At 42.3% G+C, this 22304-nt stretch overlaps 1 protein-coding gene across 4 annotated transcripts; it reads left to right on the top strand.

The window, feature by feature from the left end:
• The first annotated feature begins 12547 nt into the window (after positions 1-12547).
• gaa (alpha glucosidase) lies at positions 12548-21720 on the top strand. Of its 4 annotated transcripts, none has more exons than XM_084678106.1 (19): positions 12583-13650; positions 13880-14031; positions 14305-14470; positions 14645-14741; positions 14824-14943; positions 16077-16195; positions 16408-16539; positions 16902-17012; positions 17147-17260; positions 17358-17442; positions 17607-17724; positions 18136-18269; positions 18523-18674; positions 19022-19170; positions 19320-19440; positions 19601-19699; positions 19869-20033; positions 20511-20663; positions 21034-21720. In XM_084678106.1, exons 1-19 carry the CDS (start codon positions 13081-13083, stop codon positions 21097-21099), a joined length of 2823 nt encoding a protein of 940 aa, XP_084534232.1. In that variant the 5' UTR covers positions 12583-13080; the 3' UTR covers positions 21100-21720. The 4 variants fall into 4 exon arrangements, with proteins under 4 accessions (XP_084534234.1, XP_084534233.1, XP_084534232.1 ...); XM_084678105.1 differs by having other exon boundaries at positions 12584-13650; positions 19299-19440; XM_084678108.1 differs by lacking the exons at positions 20511-20663; positions 21034-21720 and having other exon boundaries at positions 12548-13650; positions 19320-19424; positions 19869-20003.
• The last annotated feature ends 584 nt before the right edge of the window (positions 21721-22304 follow it).

Here is a 22304-nt window from a genome sequence, read left to right as displayed (position 1 = left end):
TTTGTTGTGTTGTCACTGAATTATAGTAATTTATAACTATTGGAAAACTGTACATACTGTTTAGGACAATAGTTTAGGACACTAGTTTTATTCTTAACCCCCTATTTTGACGATCTGAAACGCAAGTATCAAAACGCAAAGCGCAAGTAACTTTGTGGGCGTGACTTCAGCTTGGTTGTTATTTTGCCGGCGGGATAAATGACTTTGCGCCTGGCGCAAATCTAAAAAGGGTTGGTCTGAAGTAGCTACATTACTAATGGGTGTGGTTTGGGCGTAACGTGCAATAAACCAATCAGAGCATCATCTCACATTCCCTTTAAGAGCAGCGCTTGTTCCATAGCGAATTGCTATTATAACGGCGGATTTGCCAGGCGCACGCCAGCAGTTCACAGCCGAGGAGATTGACGTTGTCGTCAGGGCCGTAAAATATAGAGAAGTGACATTGTGTGAGAAAAGCAGAGCAGTTTTCTCATTGCACTAAATTGCCCACTCATGCTACTCATTCAAATTATTATTCTTATTTTTACATATATATATATATATATATTTTGTTATTGTTATATTTTAAAATTGTTTAGTTCTTAGAATTAGTTTAAGTAATGTACTTAATTTATACCAGCATATGTTTATTGTTTGCACCTTCCTACCACAGCAAATAGCGTATTTGTGTAACATAAGCTTCATGGCGAATAAACCGAATTCTGATTCGATGGGCATGGGAGAAGAAACCTAACCAAATTAGCTTCGGTTAAACAGTCATGGGAGGAAATTGCCACCGTTGTTACAAATGAAGTTCACATACATAGAAATTTCTTATGAAAATATTTTTATAATCACTGAAGAAATGTAACACGCCATAAATCAAAACAAAGTAACTTAACTTCGCAGAAAGAAGACCCTGGCCCCGCCAGCAGTGTGCACGGACCAAGCTTGCGCCCTTAAAATAGCATCTGAATATTACGCCATTGACTTTAAACCACGTTTTTCCTGGTCAGTGGCGGAATTGTTTTTCGGAAACTGCAAAATAGCACCAGGGAACGTTCGCGCCGGAACACGCCTCCTTTTTCACTGAACCGCCCACGGGAGCGCAAAGTCATTTCGACGTGCGTCTGTGGAGGGAAAAGTCGGCTTTGCGTCGAGTGCACACTAGGAATGACACTTGCGTCGTTGACTAAGTCAATTGCGCTGGGTGCAAGATAGGGCCCCTAGTGCCTTAATACATATTGTTTAAGACAAAATATCGGTAAATTAGCAAATTATTCTCCATCTATTAATTACCTTGCTATTCCTGTTCCTTCTACTAACCCAATTTTGCAAAATGTTTATATTCTATGGATAGATAACCATAACACCAACAATGAGCACTTTCATATTGTGTAAGCATCCAGTGGAGCACAGTAGAGGTTACTACATGTTGTACAATATATTGACTATAGTACACTAGCTTACATCTCAGCCAGTTTGTCTCTTCTTGTTCCTGAGGTGGGTGAAAGCCATCTGATGTAAGGTCTTGTTAGTTAGTCTTCTGATGTGCCTCTATTTATTTTGTGATTCATTTTGATAGTAACACCAGGTTACTTGTTACCAGTCCTGTCAACCAGAGGCCAAATGAACCAAACTCTTCATTTGATTATTATTATCAGTAGTTATTGTTTGTTGTATTTGTTTTGTTTTATTATTTTTGGTAAGGCTAGTAATTGTGGTATGGGATGCAGCTGAAAGAAAATACACACTGTTGGGTGTTACATTTTTTAAAGTCTCTTTTTTGTTCTAAAAGCCTTTAAAAATGTCAATGACATCATACAATCTATGGAACGCCGAGTTAGTCACAATTAAATAAAGAAATAGGTAAATACATACATAAAAAAGATGGCTGTGAAATAAACTCTGAAATAAAAAAATATGGCTATAAATATAGCATTATATAATTATATAGCTGAATCAATTTACCGACATCAATAAATAAATACATTTATTTATTTCAAAATGACTTTTTTGTAAGACACATTTATTTATTTCATGGGACTTTTATTTCCTACTGCCACATTTATTTATTTTTTCAGACTTTTACGCACCACATGTATTCCCATATATATTTCCACACCACATAAGGCAAAATTATGAAATTAAAACTCCCATTAGCAAAGGTACATTCATTAGTAACTCATTAGCACCACCAAGTTAGCAAACACATCCAATAAACTCAATACAATTAAACTGCACTGTTGCCACATGTTGGGAAATAACCAAATACAAGCAATATAACACATTTAATGAATGCAAACTTTACAAGCATGAAACAAACTGTATTGTGGTCACCTAGACTATTCTAGGTTGTGGTTCAGTGAAAGCACGGATTCTTCGGTAGGCTATAATTGTTAAATCCTACTTGAGAAAGTATACTGTTCACAGCTGTCAATAGGAAATTACCATTACCTGAATGACTTGTAGTGATTGGGAAGTTATGCCTGTTCTGATGATGGCATAAACCATGTTATATTGTTTACATTTACGATACAATTATTCATTTAGGAGACGCTTTTATCCAAAGCGACTTCCAAGAGAGAGTTTTACAAAGTGCATAGGTCACTGATAACAACAAGATAGACCCAAAAACATTGCGAGTAGCCAAAACATGAAGCACATATTGTGAACAACCAAAATAAGTGCCAAAGGGAAGAACCATAAGAGCATGTAGTTAAGCAAGTGACAATTAAACAACATGAACCGCTATAAGTGCAAGTGTACCTGTAGAAAAGCAAGCAACAATAAAACAAAAAAAATTCACAGCGAGTACAACGATTTAAATCTGTTACCACTAACCACAAGAGCAACAAGTCTCTAAGCAAGAGTCATTGTGATCCTTGAGGAAACTAACAGTGGGTCAAGCAAACCAGGCGATTCTAGGTTTTAAAACTGGGTGCAAAAACATGCTCAAAATTTATACTAGATCTTAAAATGTATAATTAATCATTAGAGTACAACAAACCATGATAGAACATACAACTCTGACATCACTTTAACGTTGTCTAAAAATATTTTTGTTTTTTTACATTGGCTGTTTATCAATCCGAAGAACGCTGAGAACGCAAGAAGGCCTACAATCTTTTGAAGAACGTTATTGCAAGCGTCCTTGCGAGAATGGTCTTGCAAGTCCGCAAGACTTCTGGGAAATCAGAAGCGTTCTCGCTGGCCAAGTCACCATCCGATGCATCCTCGATAAAAGGGGCGGATCAGGAACATTTCCGGGTATTTTTGGCGTTCTTGGTGACTTGTGTTCTTTGGAATGGAACCGTACTTGGGCAACGAAAGATGACGTCTAACAAGTTCGCAAGAACACAAGAACGGAAAAAAATGTGGATTGATAAACGGCCATTAATTTGAAAATGTACGTAGCCTTATGCACGACTTGATTTCACTCAATAAAGTTTGAAAAAACAAGTCAATGAAGTTCTCAATAAAGACATTTTAACACATGAAACATGTAGCCTTATGCACACTTGATTTCACTCAATAAGATTTGACAAAACAAGTCAGTGACGGCGGCGAAGTTAGTAGGTGTGTTGTTTGGCGACGATGTCTGTCTCACACGGCTTAGTGGCGACGTACTTATCTCAGACGTACTTAGTAGGCGTATATTGGGAGTGGAAAGGGACATGGATAACCTGCCTAAGGAGACTGTCGTTTGACATCTACTTCTGGATACGTTGCTACGTCGTCAGACCTATTTATGGATTACATACTTGTGGATAACATCGCCGCCATACTTTTAAGTACATTTTAGAGTAAATTTATAGTTATAAAGTTTTTGCCATTCATCATTTTGGAGCTAAGTTGCTATGTCGTCGCACCTACTTGTGGATAACGTACTTTTGGATAACGTCGTCGCCATCGCCCCCTGACGTTTGTTGTGAGAGTAAAACTCCCCATATTGTGAAATTATTTAACTGCCCTGCTTCCTGTATTCATGTCTTCTGTGATGCTCAACTTGAGTGTATCAGACATGTGCACTTTATAGATCTATAATAAATACCTTGAATTTAAATATTGAACTTGTACTTGGTGATTCACTTCATTGACTTGGTACTTTCACAGCAATTGGGTGCTATCTAATACAGGGATTCCCAAAGTGTGGTGGTGCGCGAGCTGCCTCTAGGGGGTGCGCGAGAGGAAAAATGTAATGGTGGTCTATTGGTGTAATATGATTTATTATATGGCAACGACAGTACAAGCTTTCTGATTGGCTAATGGGTCCTGCTAGCCGCGTATTGCCCTCCTCGCCCGTCTGACACAGATCCGGACCAATTATTTGTTTGTAAACATTCGGGATGCGCGCGCAGCATGGTGGCAGAAAACAGGGAAAATATAGCCATTATAACGGCAAGAGAATTACACGGATTATTCCAATAGTTAGATTTTAAAAGACCAAAAAGGTCGACCTTTTTGAGAGAAAGCAATTCCACATTGATCTGTCACATCAGAATTTTGATTTGTGGCACGAAAGTCTTGAAATTTGAGTGAGAATGTCGCCCGGTAGACCGCATAGGCGGCAGCCATGTCAAAGTTAATCTTTTTTACAGTTTTACAGTCAGTCCTACAACAACAACAAAAAGTCGAGCAGGGCAGCTTTGAAGAGATCTGGGAATTCTGCTTTTTGCCAGCTGGTTTTTGTGATTTGTGTAAAACTGGCAATCTGAGTGAGACTGCGTCCCCGTTACTGTACAGTAGTAGCCTGGCTGCCAGCCCAACTTCTCCCCACCCACAAAAAAATGTGTTCGGGAAGTTGGGTCTGGAGGGTCTCGTATAGGGGAACAACTACAGAAAACCAGAATCTGGGCGTACCAATGAAATTAGCCAGGGCGGGCTTTATACGATGATGGACAGATGATCAACAGTAACGTAATCACCCACGTCACAAAAGAGCGCTTAAGTTGAATTAGTTTTGAACAAACAACATATTATTGCTCTGATTGGTTGTAGGTCTATCCAATTGAGCGAAGAGGCATTTGTTTTCCAGACTCGTTTGAAACACGCCCCGTAGTCAATGCCCAACGGAGAGTTCTCAGACTCGAATTATGAGTATGACAACGTCAGGCTAGTACAGTAGTGTTTTGACGTTAGCCTCAGTCAGACTCGGGTCGCTCACTGGCAGTCTGTTTGCAAGGGCGTAACCATGGTTTAGACATTGGGGGGGGTATCCTTCCCCATATTTTTTCAGGGGTGCAAACTCATCAGGGATGAAAAAGGTGACAAGGATCCAAACCCCCTCGGGGGTCCGGGGCATGCTCCTCGGGGAATATATTTTAAAATAAATACATAATATATAGGCCTATATGATAGTCAGTGAACACTGAAATTAATTTGAGGATTATAGGTCACATGACCAAAAAGCTATTGAAGTTTGAAGGTTTATTTTGAATTAAGAATTGTTTTTTAATATCTTGAGATGAAAATGAACAAAATAAAGGCTTAGCAGCATGAATGCATACATCTTCAACAGTTTAAAATTTCTTTGACGCTCCTAGTTCATGTTGTTGGGAAGGTATTGACTTTTGAAACGTGTAATTTGTTGATGGTCCCTAACATACGCGTTGTTTAGGCATTGGCTTAGCGGCCAGTCGTAGCGTTGCTAACACCGGTTAAAATAACAAAATACTGTACGAATATCTGTTGAAATCCAACTTCAAACCAACTTTACCACGGTCATCCACCAGCCTAAAATACAATACAATCATCTCTGTCCATGACTGCACCTTTAGCTTGCTCTGGGTAGCCCCACACAGGTAGGTTAAGCTATAGCAGAACTGCCCGCAATATAGTTATCCCCAAAATAGCATTTCGTGGCCACGAATTAGAATTTCGTGACCACAAATTTCGGAAGTCATGTCTGGGGCTCTGGCAGTTACATATGGAAGATCATAGGGGCCAAAACTAAATAAATAAATACTTGGATAAATAAATAATGATATAACACAAAGCTTAAATAAATGACACAAAATATATAAATGTTACAATTATTTGTGTGTATATATATATATATATATATATGTTTACGTTTTCATGTGTTTACATGTATTTATTTATACTTACATTTATTTATTTATACTTACATTTATTTATCCTTACATTTACATTTATCCACGGCGTAACTTGCACACAGCAAAATAAATCTGTTGTCTCACGTCACCAAGTCAGGGGGCGGGTTAAAGCCTCTGATTGGTGAATGAACAGTATTACACACCATGCAGACTCCACCAGTCGATCAAGCTCTCTTCAATCAAGAGGGATCTCTCTACAGCTGCTAGGGGTGTGCGACACTGGTATAGATCCGATACCAAGGAGTAAATACAGGGCTAGTATTGCCAATACCGATACCTTTGGCTTAGAAAATCAGTTTATCTACTTTCGTGTCGGGGAAAGCAATGCATCAAAATTGATTAAGTGAATGCATCTTCAATATGAATATTTGAATGAACATTTAAAATGTTTCCTTTAATGAATTGTTCATGATTATGATCATAATAAAACACAGGACAACGAGTTTTGTCAAAAATACAAATGTGTACCACTGAGTCGTGTTACTGCACGTACACGGCAACAACTCAGCCTAGCAGGGGAGGGGCAAAGTGAGTTTGAGCGAAGCTAGACGGTGTTTGCACAACCACTCTGGTGTAAAGGGAGTTGTGTACTCAATGTGGAATTGAAACTTAAGTATCGATCTTATCACATTATCAATCAGGCTATTGATACCAACGTTGGTTGGTCGGTCTTGAGATCTATTTGCCCACCCCTATGCTGTATCATCTCGCAGAGGATCGTGAACACATTTTCATCGATGTCTGTGTCAGTTAGGGTCAATATTATTGCTATAAATTCAGCAAAGCTCTCAATATGATGTAAAAAAGAAGTGAATTGGCAGGTGCCTCCATCTCTTCAGCTACCGCCAACTTTTCGACCACTGTAGCGTTCAGTATTTCATTCATTGAATCCGCACAATGTGCTGCCATCTTGGATTAGTCAAAAGCAGTCGAATCAAGTTGAACCACCAATCAGAGGCTTTAACTGGCCCCCTGACTTGGTGACGTGAGACAACAGATTTATTTTGCTGTGTGCAAGTTACGCCGTGGATAAATGTAAATGTAAGGATAAATAAATAAATAAATGTAAGTATAAATAAATAAATGTAAGTATAAATAAATACATGTAAACACATGAAAACGTAAACATATATATATATATACACACACAAATACATGTAACATTTATATATTTTGTGTCATTTATTTAAGCTTTGTGTTATATAATTGTTTATTTATCCAAGTATTTATTTATTTAGTTTTGGCCCCTATAATCCTCCATAGTTACAGACTCGAAATGAAAAGCGTGCATGCCATGCTGACATTGGTTGGCCAAACAAGCTTGAAAAAGATAGGCTATTCATGACAGTTTGCGTTCGCAGACTAGGCTACCCGGAGGAACCCCTTTTTTTTATTGCAGATACACGAATCACACAAATGACCTATTTTGGATCAAAAACTGCGAATTTCGCCAAAAGGCGAAGAGTTTGCACCCGTTTTTGTTGTTGTTGTTACGTGCATTGCCTACAATTTATATAGGCCTATGAAAATGTGCACATTTAGAACATAGTTTCAAGGACTACATTGACCATTTGAATTCACATCTAAAGGAATAGTGAAATTTCTCACAGAGACACGGCATTGCAGTGCCTGCATAGTGACCACATGTCATTCTGTCAGAAAAACAGCGACTCATGCTTTCTTTTATGAGGCTACTGGTTTTACTTGCTTACACATTTACTATCAAGTTACTTACTGTCTGGAAAAAGGCATATGCTTGGCTGCTAGTCAAGTTTTCTCGCTTTTTAGGTAACCTCAAATCCTCCATCAGCCTACTCTACCTCCTCTCCAACAAGTTAACTAACATTACTTACTTTGCGCTCAACTGACTGACAAACAAGTTTTAGGTAACCATGACAACGCAGACCGACGCAAGGTGGATCACAGAAGTGTACAATTAGAAGGGGGGATTCACACACTTATGTTTTTCTTAACAAACGGAAATAAATTGAAAATGCATAACACATAACACCGATCCATTGAATGGGTAAAAAAAAAAAAAAAGAACATATATTTGACATATTTTCTGCTGTATATTGGGGGGGACAGATTGGTATTTTCTCAATATTGGGGGGGGACACGACCCCCCCAAAGAATGCGTGGTTACGCCCTTGGTTGTTTGTCACTCCATTCTACACTTAGAACGTCAGGAAGGACTGCCTTTGGTAGATACGAGCTCGTGAAGATAGCCAGAATCTCGGATTTCTTCAACCAAGCCTGTTTCATTCATCATTTGCCTGAGAAAGCGACCTCCGTTACTAGCTAGCCAGGCTAGTTTTGCCCGTTTCACTCCTCAGGCTATTTAAAGGTAGGCCTACATGTTAGCCAATGAATGCCAGCAAGATTGGCACGTGACTTAAGGAAATATATTGATGTGTTCCTGTCAAATAAATATTTCTCTAGTTTCTCTCCCATGAGAACTAGTTCAGAAAACGTGTTTCTTTCAACTGCACTGTTAAAACTGGGTCAAATACTTACGCCAGGATCGCTGCAGAAACCTACTCTGCTAAAACAGGGCGTTTTCACCCATGTAGTTTGTTTGCTTTGTTCCGATTCAGGCACTAATATGATAAAATGTTGCTGTTGCCCCTTTGTTCGGTTTGTGTTTACATTGCAACCTTTAACAGTGGACTAAATCTTGTAAACAAACTCCACGCGCTAGCAAACTGTTCTCTCATTGGTACGATTTAAATACGGCTTAATAGGCTGTTGCTTTTTTTTTTTTTAAGGTGTGGGGGAGTGGGGGTGCGTGAACCCGGTCGGGATGTAGTAGGGGGTGCGTGGCCTAAAAAGTTTGGGAACCGCTGATCTAATACATCTTCAGTATTAACCCTGTAAGTTGTGAATTTAATGGTAAAGAATCATGTTTAAAGCAATTACAATAGGCTAGTGACAAATAAACGTTGTTATCATGTTATAACAGTGTGCTAGGTTCTGTTAGTGAAGTGTCCACACAAAAAATGAAAACCTTCACTGATGGTCTGAATATGTTTAATTTGCTGTCTTGCACTTCTACACCAGAGCTAATCAGAGAAGTATAGTCAGAAGGTAAAATTATCAATTAAAACTCCATTAGCAATAGGCTACATTCATTAGTAACTTTGAACCACCAAGTTAGCAAACACATCAAACAAACTCACTAGACTACACTGTTGCCACATGTTGGGAAATAACCAAATACAAGCAATATAACAAATGTAATGAATGCAAACTTTACAAGCACCAAATACACTGTATTGTGGTCACCTAGACTATTCTAGGTTGTGGTTCAGTGAAAGCACAGCTTCTTCAGTTGGCTATAATTGTTAAATAATAGACAATGGCAGACACAAGGACACGGTAGGGCAGGGCAAAACCAAAAACGGGGGCACGGCTGTGGCCGTGACATTATGCCTGTCCAAAGGTGGGTGACTGTATTATACCAGACTTCATGTACTGTTTGTACAGTTGTACATGGGTTGTGTGTATGGGCAGTCTCAGGGTTATGTCACAGGTGTTGGCCTCTGGGAACACCCTTGGTGCTGGGGGAGGACCAGGGGGACAGAAAGATAGTCAAAATATAGTATTTTCCTTAGAGTAGAGGTGCTAGACATGTCGTAAATGGATACAGGTCACTATACAGACGTTGAATGTATTCATTTACACAAGATGGTAGCCTACACTAAACCTTTCAAAGTGCCAATACACACATCTGTATAAGCCCGGCATGAGGTGTGTAGCCAACCAGTGCTTGTTTAATGCTGTCATAACTGGATTCATAAGAAGATTAGATAAGAACTTCAGGAAGTGACAAGCCACGGTAATAAGAATAAACATGTATTTATTTAATAAAATGTGCTTACAAAGAAACGGTTGGTAAATTAGTAGTGTAGGGAATGGGTGTGGGATCAGTGCAAGTGTTGAGTGTAAAGAATCATTACAAACTAAAAAGCAAACAGTAATGATGTTCCTGCTTGTAATGGAGACCCAGCTTGTTATGGCACAGCTTATTAAGGACCGAGGCACAGGTCACAGCTGTGCCCCTGCAGCAATCACAGCTCCTCTACCTGCCTGCCAACCTGCAACAGAACCAAAGACACAGCAACAGAAGACAGAGAAAGGAGACCCAAACAGTGCACATAAAGGCAACAATCTGGTTTATACTATCATCACAACAGGCATAGCCTCCCGGTCACTACAAGTCATTCAGGTAATGGTAATGTCCTATTGACTCATACAGCTGTGAACAGTATCCTTTCTGAAGTAGAGCCATGGCTAGTGTTTGATGACCATGGCAGTGTTTAACAGCATTCAACTCAAGTTAAAAGCACTAGGCCTACATCTTACACAGCAGAAAGACAAATATTTATTTCAGGTCATCTACAAGTCCCAGTGTGCCAGCAGCAGCTTGGTTTGGACTGGTTGCACAGTGAAACCCACCTGCAAGGTTGCTGCCATAAGTTGACCTGAAATGAGTTGGGCCTTTGGGACGTCATAGATGATCTGTTAAGTATAAAGACAACAGTGTGTGAATGTGAAGGACAGCCGATGAACCTTTATTTATCTCACCGTGTGTATTTCACTTTTCTAAGTCTATACAAGAAAGATGACCGCTCAACAAATTGGCATCACAATATATTGGCACGAGAACCTATCACTTCATAACTGCTACCTCCAATCACTGTACATACTGCCCTGTCACTGTACATACTTTCCTGTCAGTGTACATACTGCCCTGTCACTGTTGGCTACATATACGTTGACCCTGGTACCTTACTGTCATGTTTTTTAATATGGCATCATGGTCCTGGGGAAACTTCGTTTCTGCCAAGTCGGCGTTAATTACGCGTGGTTAACACACGGGGGCGTCTTAATACTTGCCCACTAGGCCTTCCATAAAACCAGGCGTTAATTTCGTGTGGTTTGCTCGACACGTCTCAAAATTTGAGACGCAATTTACGTGTGTAAATGGCAACGTGTCACGTGACACGTTCAAAGCACGCGTTTTTTTAGACGCGTGCTTTTGACACGTCTCAAAGTTTGAGACGTAATTTACGTGTGTAAATGGTAACGTGTCACTTGACACGCGTCAATTCGAGGCGAAAAAGACGCCGACTTTGTATGGAAGTCTGCGTTTTTTACGCGTGGTTGAGACGGCTTTGCATGCCAAGTCGGCGTTAATTACGCGTGGTTAACACACGGGGGCGTCTTAATACTTGACCAATAGGCCTTCCATATAATACTTGCCCACTAGGCCTTCCATAGAGGAGAGCCTTGCCACTCCCTATTAAACCCCATTGTACCGAATTTGGCTGCAGTTCCACCAGAGTTCCACTGGGGGTGATCGCGAGCGAGTGCATGTTGAATGGGAGTCTATGGAGCTAAACGGCTAAATTTGTCTCTTTCGCCTGATTGTACAACGGCACTTAAGAATGCTTGGCTGGACTTGTTAGTTTCCTCCAGGATCACTATGACTCTTATTGAGTGACTTGTTGCTATTGTAGGTTAGATATAACGAAGTTAAGTCTTGTACTTGCTGTGTAATATTTTACTGTTGATTGTTCTTTTACAGGTACAGTCCTGCACTTTTGTGGTTCGTGTTGTTTTAATTTGTAACTTGTATAACTACATGCTCTTATGGGTCTTCCCTTTTTGGCACTTGTTTAGCTTTTTCACAATGTATGCTTCATGTTTTGGCTGCTTGCAATGTTTGGGACTATCTCGTTGTTATGATCAGTGACCTATGCTCTTTTGTAAAGCTCTCTCTTGGAAGTCGCTTTGGATAAAAGCGTCTGCTAAATGAATAAATGTAAAATGTAAATGTAAATGATTGTCGTTGAAAAATCTCCGATTTGATTGTAGTTTGTGCACGTTCAACATGGATTATAGGTCGAAAATTGAATGAACGAGTACTTATGTCCTTTTGATTTCTTACATGGTGAGTCGTTGTTGCCCATAACACATTAGCATTCTGCTACTGAATGCTGATTGGTTAGTAAAGGACTGATACGACCAGAGCTCCCGCTTGATGGCATCCGAAGCGGAATCAGAATGTCGGAGCATTAGCAACATTAGCAACAACATTAGCAAGCCAAAACTCTTTCAAGCATGTGTATTGACAGGGAGAGCCTAACCTGTCAGCTGTGTTGTCCATGCCCTGAGAGAAAAAAGTAAGTGACCAGAGCTTGCCGTCAAGCAGTAGCTCTGGTCGTGTGTACACGATGTGTATGACGTCAATGACATTTTCAAAAGCTTTTTAGAACAGAAAGGCGACTTTCAAAAAATCTAAAACCCGGCAGTGTGTATTTTTTTGGCCTCCCCTTTCGAATTCAGAATTCAAATTACTGGACAAAAAATTATATCCTGAGAAAAGTGGATTTTGAGGGGTACCGCTCCATAGACCTCCATTCATTCTGCACTCGCTCGTTAGCGCCCTCACATGGAATTTAAACCAGTTCAGAACCCGGAAGTTTCCCGAGAGTGGCAGTTCTCTCTATATTAGACATTCTCTGGTCGTAACTTGACAGGGCCACATGAAAAAAAACGAACGTGGGTTCCGTTTGTCTCAACTGACTTGCCGTATAAATGTGAATTTTGTTAGCTAGTCAGCTATTTATTAACTTTGTAGTTTGCTATCTAACATGCTTTTTTCAGGAGGTATGGCTAGCTACCTCAAAATCTAGTTAAATTCCGCACTGGCCCGTGCTCTTTTTGCGAAGATATGTAAATGTCTGTTAGTAGTAGTAGTAGTAGTAGTAACTTCGGAGATTCTGCCGTCTGTTTATGCATAACCGAGGAGAGGGAAATTACATGAAAACCTGCTGTTTAGTAATATCTACCTAGTGATGTGTAGTTTGTGTCACGATATCTACCTTGTCTATCTAGTTTACGTTACTGGAGAATGTTCAAACTATTCAACTCGTCAACGCCAGCAAACGACTACAGTACAGTTTGACTTACAAGTATGGGTTTGATTAGCCGTCTCACCACCCGTCTATCAGTGTCGTTAATGCTGGCTTTGTTGATCTGTTATCTAAGCCTGTGCTTCCATCAACAAGCCTCTGTGATGATGTTAACAGAAGAACAGTGTAAGAAAACACCTGTTCATGTGATAGATAGAAGCAGTTTAGAGAATCCAGAGACAACAAAAAGAGTGGCTAGGCCTCAGCATCAAACACCCGTTCCCACATTGTCCAAAGAAGCCTCACTCATCGCCAGGTTCAGCAAACCCAGTGAATCTGAATGCAGCTTGCCTTTGGAAAGCCGATTTAACTGTGCCAGAGACCGGGTCTTGAGCCAGACAGAGTGTGAGGAAAGAAGTTGCTGCTATGCCCCTATTCCACATGCAGTGCCGGGAGCCCCTTGGTGCTTCTACCCCTCATCCTACAGTGGGTACAGAATGGGGCCCCTCACCCCCACCTCCAGGGGCCTGGCTGCCACTCTGAAGAGGTCCACTCCCTCCTACCTTCCCAAGGACATCCCCACTCTTAGATTGGAGGTGTTGGAAGAGACCGCAGGAAGGCTGCACCTCACTGTGAGTCTGGCTCAATTTTCTCCAGTTAGATGTGTACTTAATCAGGCCTTCCTGTGTAAAAAGAATAGGGCCGGACTGGTATTCTGGTTAATCTGCAGTCACCAATACAATGCCTCTGAAAGCCATGAGGGAAAATTATGCTCACTCAGGTCGCGATATGTAGGTGGCAGTCTGGGTGCTTAAAATATGCAATGGATAATTGATAACCTTATGGTTACCCCTTCTGTAGTTGAAGGATCCATTTACTCAGCGATATGAGGTTCCACTGGGCCCTGGCCACGCCAGCAGAGGTGCCGACCCCCAGGACCCCCTCTACATCACTGAATTCCAGCCTGACCCTTTCGGCTTCATTGTGCGCCGCAAGTCTAATGGCCGGGTCATGTGAGTAGTCATAAGTGTCTGTGAAGACCCTCCTGTCTCTACATGTCAGTCTGCCTTTCGATCTGCAGACAGGCAGGCAGGCTGGCCGTTTCTGTGCATGTCTGTGTAGACCTCTGTCGGTCTGCCTACCTGACAGCCTCATTCTCAATCCTGAATTACAAGACCATTCCTGAGCATGGAATAACCAATCCTGCCTTCATCATGACTTAAAACTGTAACAGGCAGACCTTCCACAACGTACCCCCTAACAACCCCTTGTGCTGTGTGTCTCAGTGTGAACACCACAGTGGCTCCGTTGTTGTTTGCTGACCAGTACCTGCAGCTCTCCACGTCCCTGGCCTCGGGCCTGGTGTCTGGGCTTGGGGAGCACTACACTCTCCTGAACCTGGAACTCAACTGGACCTCCTTCACCCTGTGGAACAGGGACATGGCACCACATGTAAGCTCCCCCCCCCAATATGTGTATCCCCTGTGGCTCAGATATGTTCCAGGAATGAACAGCTTGTCATTTAAACGCTTTGAGTAGGACAAGTCTATTTGTTTGGATTAGAACGTGACGCCCCCAAAAGGCTTTCATCTGCACAACTGGTTAATGCCAGATCTCTTCTGCCAGAGTGATGCCAACCTGTATGGGTCCCACCCCTTCTACATGGTACAGGAGAAAGATGGTCTGGCTCACGGAGTCTTCCTGCTCAACAGCAACGCCATGGGTAGTAGAAATGTCAACAATACACACACACACCTGTCTGTGTGTTTTATAACTCGTTTATTGACTTCTCTGTTACTTTGCAGAGGTGGTATTACAGCCCACTCCTGCTCTTACCTGGGTAACTGTTGGCGGGATCCTGGACCTCTATGTGTTCCTGGGACCAGATCCTCAGAGTGTGGTCCAACAGTACCTTCAAGTTATAGGTAGATTAACCCATAAGCTTGGACTGAAGTAAACATTGACATAGGCCTAAATGACCAATGCAAAGTACCTGACAACAATTTATTTTGAGGCAAAATGATATCTAGTGGACGATGTAATTTGTTTGAATCTAAATTGTGGCCCTCCTTTGGCTTTGTCAAGGCCCCGTCACACCTTAAGGTTCTGGTCAACGTTCTATGACGTTAGAGGAAACGTTGGTAATCGTCCATGGTCGCTGGTATAGCGCCAGAAGAGCGTTGTGTAGACGCTGGTAATCGTCGGTAATCGTCGTTGATCAGCGGAAAACACAAAAAAAAGTTTTGAACATGCACAAAAGTTCTCATGGAGACCAGCGTTCTTCAACATTTAATTTTTACTGCTGGATAACGCTGAACGTTTGTGGAAAGTTTAATGTTGCACGGGTTTGGCTATCGTTAGTCAGTCGTTACCCTAGCGTTACTTGGTTGTTTTCACCGTTTGCTTTGCAGTGAACAAGTCACTGGCGGCCTGTCAACAACACTGAACGGACCCCTAGCGCACACAGCGCTACTTTGTCTTACTTGGTCGCTGTTACACGCTCCTCATGCGTCAGTCCCACGCTAGTCATGCATCAGTCCAACGCTTAGTCACACATTAGTCACATGCCAGATGTGTCCACCTCGCCCTAGAACGCTCAAAATTGAACGATTAGAATGTTCAGAGAACGTTGACCAGAACATTATGGTGTGATGGGGCCTTTTAAAATCACTGGTCTAGCTGATATTGGTGACCGCTGTGTGGTTTTAGAATAGGGATTCAGGGAAAAAATGAGTGTGGACACAGGCAAAAGAAGCATCCATCTCTCTGGACAGAAGTGGGGGAGACAAGGAAAGGCAGCTAGTCGACTGCGTCTTCCCCCTTTTACCTTTGGTCAGGGACGTAGGTATCATTATAGCATTTGTAGGTATACTTTGTCGTTAAAATGTAGGTTTCATTAGACATGTCCCACGCACTTTTTGAAAATGGCTAATCTGTCCCCCCCACGCACACAAACTCTTTCATTACAAAAAAATGTATTTAATGGATGAATCCTCAGCTATTCAATAAAGCTTTCATCCCACCCACATTTGAAAACAAACCTACTCTCCTGCCTCAGGTTATCCTTTGATGCCTCCTTACTGGGCCCTGGGGTTCCACCTGTGTCGCTGGGGTTACTCATCCACAAACGCCACCAGGGAAGTGGTCAGACGCATGCACCAAGCCAACTTCCCCCTGGTAACTACTCTAGGGGTTAATAGCAAGTGCTATCCTTTCTATCATCAGCTATCATTTAGGTTAACTTCAGCGAAAGAATACTGCATTAGCTTGCTGCCATTGGATACTCTTCTTCTGTTGTAGTAGCACAACCATATCATAGTTATGTTTGAATTAGCATGCAAGCCTTCTTGACCTTCAGGTTTGGGGTGGTTGGGTGTTGTTGTGGTCAGGACGTGCAGTGGAATGACCTGGATTACGCAGACAAGCGCAGGGTGTTCACCTTTGACCCCCGCCGTTTCGGGGATCTTCCAGAGATGGTGGAGGAGCTGCATCAGAAGGGAATGAAGTACATTCTCATCCTGGTGAGAGATGGGGTTCTCTCATATAGTAAATGGTACACAATACATTCACAGACTTCTACTAAAAGCCGTGCAGTAGAAAAGTGTGAATGTATTCAAGAAATGCAAAGGAAACGACATTTCCCTTATCATAATGAAATTGCCACTGATTTCAGTCCTGCATTTAGAAATATAACTCAAAGAAAATGCACATTACACATCATATTCCCTTATCCTAAGGAAATTGCCACTGATTTTAGTCCTGCATTTTTCCTACAACTGAAACTCATGTTCCATTTGTCAACCAGCAGAGAGCAGCAGAAGCTTGATGATTGCACGTGAACAGTTGTACCACTCCACCTGAGTGTCATGGTTCCTCCTACCAGGATCCAGGCATCAGTAGCAGTAGCCCTGCCGGTACCTACCCGCCCTTTGACGAGGGCCAGAGGAGAGGAGTCTTCATCAGGAACGCCACCGGTCAGACCCTCATAGGGAAGGTCAGCTAGCTCTTAAATCTCATGGTTTTTAAATGAGTCCCTGTGTGTAGCATGTGGCTTGGTAATGTCTGCTAGTGTGTGTCTGAATGTGTGTTTGTCTCAATGTCTCTGACTTGTTGTGTGCATGTGTTAAGGTGTGGCCTGGCCCGACAGCTTTCCCAGACTTCACCAACCCGGAGACAGTTTTGTGGTGGGAGGACTGCATCAGAGAGTTCCACTCCAGGGTCCTTGTTGACGGCCTGTGGATTGTAAGTTACCAGGTTGAGTGTGTACATACATGTGTGTACCCTCTGTTCTTCTAAAACTACAAAACCGCAACCTATTCTGTCATGCCACTTTCCCCAGGATATGAATGAGCCAGCCAGTTTTGTGCCAGGCTCAGTAGAGGGATGCCCTGACAGTGATCTGGAAAGCCCCCCCTTCGTGCCAAGTTAGTGTGCTACCGTTACTAGCTGACCCAATTTTAAGAAACAATCTTTACTCTCCTTTTTTCATCATCCAAAACATCTTCAATTGGATAAACTCTGAGTGGGATATGAATTTGTTTTATTGTTACTGCCACTTACCATAATATTGTTTCTTCTTCATAAACAGGGGTGGTTGGAGGCAAGCTGAACTCAGGCACTCTCTGCATGTCAGCACTGCAGAACCTGTCCTCCCACTACAACCTTCACAACCTCTACGGCCTGAGCGAAGCTAGTGCCACCCACAGGTCGGAGTGAGATATTACACTGCAGAGATGATGGCACAACTTTGAAAGACTGCACAAAAAGAATCGGGCCCCTGACAAGAAATAGTATTTGCGGTATCTGGGTACTTGATGGCTATATTAGGATTATATTAACCTAGATGAAACAGAAAACTGGATATGTTTTAGCATGTTAAACCATGGGCAATTTTAATCATTAAACTGAATGACCTGGGCACTCCAGTAGCTCACTGTGTAAGTGTGCGTACCATGTAGGCTAAGCTCTTACCAGAGCGGCCTGGGGTTGAATCAGGCATTGGCCCTGTGCTGCATGTCTTCCCTGCCCTGCCTGTCACACTTTACTATAAATTGTCCAATAAAGCATGAACAATGCCCCAATTATATATTCAAACTGAATAACCCTTAATGTTCCAGTGCCCTGGTGAGGGTGCGCGGGGCGCGACCCTTCGTCCTGTCCCGCTCCTCCTTCCCTGGTATTGGCCAATTCTCTGGAGTGTGGACTGGGGACGTGCAAAGTGACTGGGAACAGCTCCGGTTCTCCATTCCAGGTTAGAACAGGACCTGTCCCAACCCCCCCTCTGGCAGTGCACCTACATTATCACACAGTTACATTATCATCGACGTGGAGTATACTGCCCTAGACAGGCACAATATTCGACCAGTGGAATAGTATTGTTTATCAAGCTGTTATAGATACTTTCCCATAGTCATAAATGGCACGAGTGACGAGTTCCTTAACAAGTACATAAAATGACTGGTCATTGAATGGTGGCATGGATGTTCTCCTTTGTTCCCCCCCAGCGGTGCTGCTGTTTGGCCTGTTTGGAGTGCCCCTGGCAGGTGCCGACGTGTGTGGGTTTGGGGGGGACACCACGGAGGAGCTGTGTGTGCGCTGGATGCAGCTGGGAGCGTTCTACCCCTTCATGAGAAACCACAACGACAAGCCCAACGCTGTAAGACATGCACCTGTGTGTGTGTGTGTGTGTGTGTGTGTGTGTGTGTGTGTGTGTGTGTGCGTGCGTGCGTGCGTGCGTGCGTGCGTGCGTGTGTGTGCGCGCGCCTTGATCTTGAAAAAGCTGTGATCTTTTTAGCAGCAATCATAGTTGTATAAATGTATTTTGCAGTTACTTCACACCTTTTCTGCATAGCAATGTATAAGCCTGTAAGTGATCAATTGTAGAATAGGCCAATGTGTTTTCTCTGTGTCCATGTAATGGTCTATGTGTTATGAATAGAGGTAGCACTATGAATAATGAACAGAAGTAACTCTAGCCTGTGTGCCTGTGTTGGTGTGTGTCAGCCCCAGGAGCCCTATGTGTTTGGGCAGAAGGCCCAGGCAGCTATGCGGAGTGCAGTCATGCTGCGTTACTCTCTCCTGCCCTTCCTCTACACCCTCTTCCACCACGCTCACACCTCTGCAGACACCGTGGCCAGGCCTCTCTTCCTCGAGTATGTATCTCCTCTCGCCTCTCTTCTCGCCTCCTCTCCTCCTCGCCTCACTTGCCCTCTCCAATTCAATTCCCGTCTGCAAAATTATGTCAGAAAACCTCTGTAATCCACTATCATGAAACTCCCAGGTTCCCCTCTGACCCGAACAGCCAAACCATCGACAGACAGTTTCTGTGGGGGAGTTCTCTTCTCATCAGCCCAGTGTTGGAGCAGGGAGCAGAGGAGCTGGCTGCTTATCTCCCCCCAGGGACTTGGTACAGTCTGCACAATGTAGATATCATCCCTCTCATTCATCTGGTTTGGGTGGGGTGTTGAGTCCTCCACAAATGCCATCGTCCTAACAGAGAGCACTTTCTATTTTGCAAAGAATAAATGGTAAAGAAATTCCATGCAAGCTTATTTTTATTATCATCTCATTGTTCCTGTGAAGGGCCAGCCATTCTACAGCCGAGGCCAGTACCTGCTCCTCCCAGCTCCGCTAGACACCATCCAAGTCCACGTGAGGGAGGGACACATCATCCCACAGCAGGTGCAAGGGCTGGAGAGGCTTTCTGCTTTACCACCGCCAGTAGTCTGATGTTTACTGCTGATGACGCTAACCTACTGATTCTGCTGCATATTCACAACTAAAACATTTATTTATATATTTAAAAAAAAGATGATTTGATAAGTGATTGTGTAAAAACCTGCTGTCACAGGAACCAGCATTGACCACTTCAGCTTCACGCAATAACCCATTCCTCCTGACGGTGGCGCTGTGTGCGAGAGGCTGGGCATGGGGCGACCTGTTCTGGGACGATGGGGACAGCCTGGACACCTTTGAGAAGGGAGACTACTCCTATGTCATCTTCATCGCTGGGCAGGTATGAGACTGAGACTGTGTGAGTCAGTGTATTCAGTGGAAAGAGATCAAAATCTTAGTGTTCTTAGAGGTCAGTGTGATACAACTTGTGGGTGATTGATGATATTATGATTCTCATTTGGACACAATTTGACCAGATAAGTGCATGCTACCTTTAAAAGAGTTAAGGACAGAATACAAGCATGAATCTATACATTGTATTGGGCTTTTAAATTTAAATTAAGTAAGTATTGTATATGCAGTGCAGATACTGCTTAGAGCATTTGTCTTTAACCCTGGTCCTTAGGGCCCACTGTCCTGTATGTTTTAGATGTTTCCTGCAGAAGCCTGTTAATGACCCAGTCATTTGAATCAGTTGTGTTGGAGCAGGGAAACATCTAAAACATACAGGATGGGGGGGACTAGGGTTGAAGAATGTGTCCAAGAGGATCCCCCTCCCTTTTTTTGCTTGTGGGTGACCTTTGACATCTGCTGGCAGTCCCAGGTAGTGAGCGACCCCCTGAAGCTGAACGGAGGTCTGGATGGTCTGGTGCTGGGGGGGATGCGGGTGTTCGGAGTGCTCCTTCCACCCCGCAGCGTGTGGGCCAACGGGGAGAAGGTCATGGACTTCACGTACTACTCAGACAACAAGGTGATTGATCTAATCAATAGCCCTTTTTACATGCAATGCCACATAGGGCTTTACATACGGCCAAAGAACTGCACCTAAACTCTCAAGGAAGACGAGGAAAAACTCCCAGGAAAACCCAAGATACATTTTTTTTTACTTTGATCCCCACACTGCCATTCCTTCTTTATATAGACATGTCTCACCTTATTTGCCTTGCTGTCCTAACAGCTGTACTCAAGGGTTTACGTGCTTCTAAAAAGGGCAATATAAATACAATTTGATTTTATCATTTTTTACATTTTAAATATGATTTTCTGATTATTGTGGATCTTTCAGGTTAATTTTGGCTGCCTGATCGACTTCTGTTTTACTACCTTTTGTCTCTCTGTAGGTTCTGACTGTGACCCATCTTGCTCTACCCATGTCTGAGGTTTTTACAATCCAGTGGACTCTATAACCCAGTGGACTGCATTACGTAGTAGCCTTTTGGAATCCAGAGGTTCTGTTTCGGAATTCTTCTTGCTTAGCTATACCCTCACCTCTCAATCCTTGTTCACTGCTGCTCTTAAAAGAAGACTGTTTGTTTCAGAGATCACTGTTTCCTTCATTTGTTTCAGGGATCATTGTTTTGATGTAAATTACATTTCTATTGCATTGAAAGTGTCTATATGAAACACGATTGTAGTGTACAGTGTATATATGGATATGCTACAGTAAAACTGAATTCATCTTTTCCATTTCGTCATTGTTACAGACTGATTTTTGACAAACGGGCTCAGAGAAGCCTTGCTACAAAGCCTACTTTCAGGATACCATTTAGATTTAGGATGGTCATCTCATTTTATCTACTCAAACTAACTAATTTGATGTAGTACCAATATTTTTTGTTAATCTCGTAATTTTGGACAGCTTTGTAATAAAGTTGTCAATTGCTAATGCTCACACAAGTTTGATATGCATTACCAACATTATCTTGACTTGTGGTACCCCGATTAACTTGCATCGTAGAATAACTATATTTATCACAGGATTTCTTATATTTGTATTTCTTATCTAAAATAAATGGACTACTATGTGAGATATTGTTTCTATCTTTTCAGTAATTAAATCAGCAACGCAAGTTACTGCACACGTGCGCAGTAAACCCGAAAGCCTTGTGTGGACAAATGTTTCGAACTTGAATTCAAAACATCCGCTAAAATCAGTCATTGGATTATAAATACATTATCCTGAGATCAGCCGTAGGCTACTACACTGACTCTGGCAACGTTGGTCCTGATGATGCGCATGTGAGTTCTGGATAAACCAACTGCATTCAAGCTTTCAGCATTGACCTCTAAAACGTCATGTCTTATTTAAAAGGTTAACGTATGGTTTGTCATTCTATCATGTTTTGTTTAGCTTTATCTACAAAGCTTTTTCGGTCCTATAAAGTTTTTGAACAAAATTAGGTAAAACATCTATACACTCCGAAAGCTTTTCATATTTCCAAATCTAATCCATACTGGTCTGTGAAGATATTGCCATCCCGGAAGCAGTGGAATTTGGAGGGTTGTCTTAAAAGAACTGATCGCTTGCTTAACGTGTGGGACCGCACGCACAGAAGGGACATAAACAAGTGGCTGCCTTCAACGCGTAACAAAATACCGTGGACAAGACTAC

The sequence above is a fragment of the Hypomesus nipponensis genome, chromosome 17 (genome assembly GCF_054491055.1).
Source record: "Hypomesus nipponensis isolate SF chromosome 17, ASM5449105v1, whole genome shotgun sequence".
NCBI lineage: Eukaryota > Metazoa > Chordata > Actinopteri > Osmeriformes > Osmeridae > Hypomesus > Hypomesus nipponensis.
Note: the sequence above shows the minus strand (reverse complement) of the source record. Positions and strands in the feature narration are given on the sequence as shown.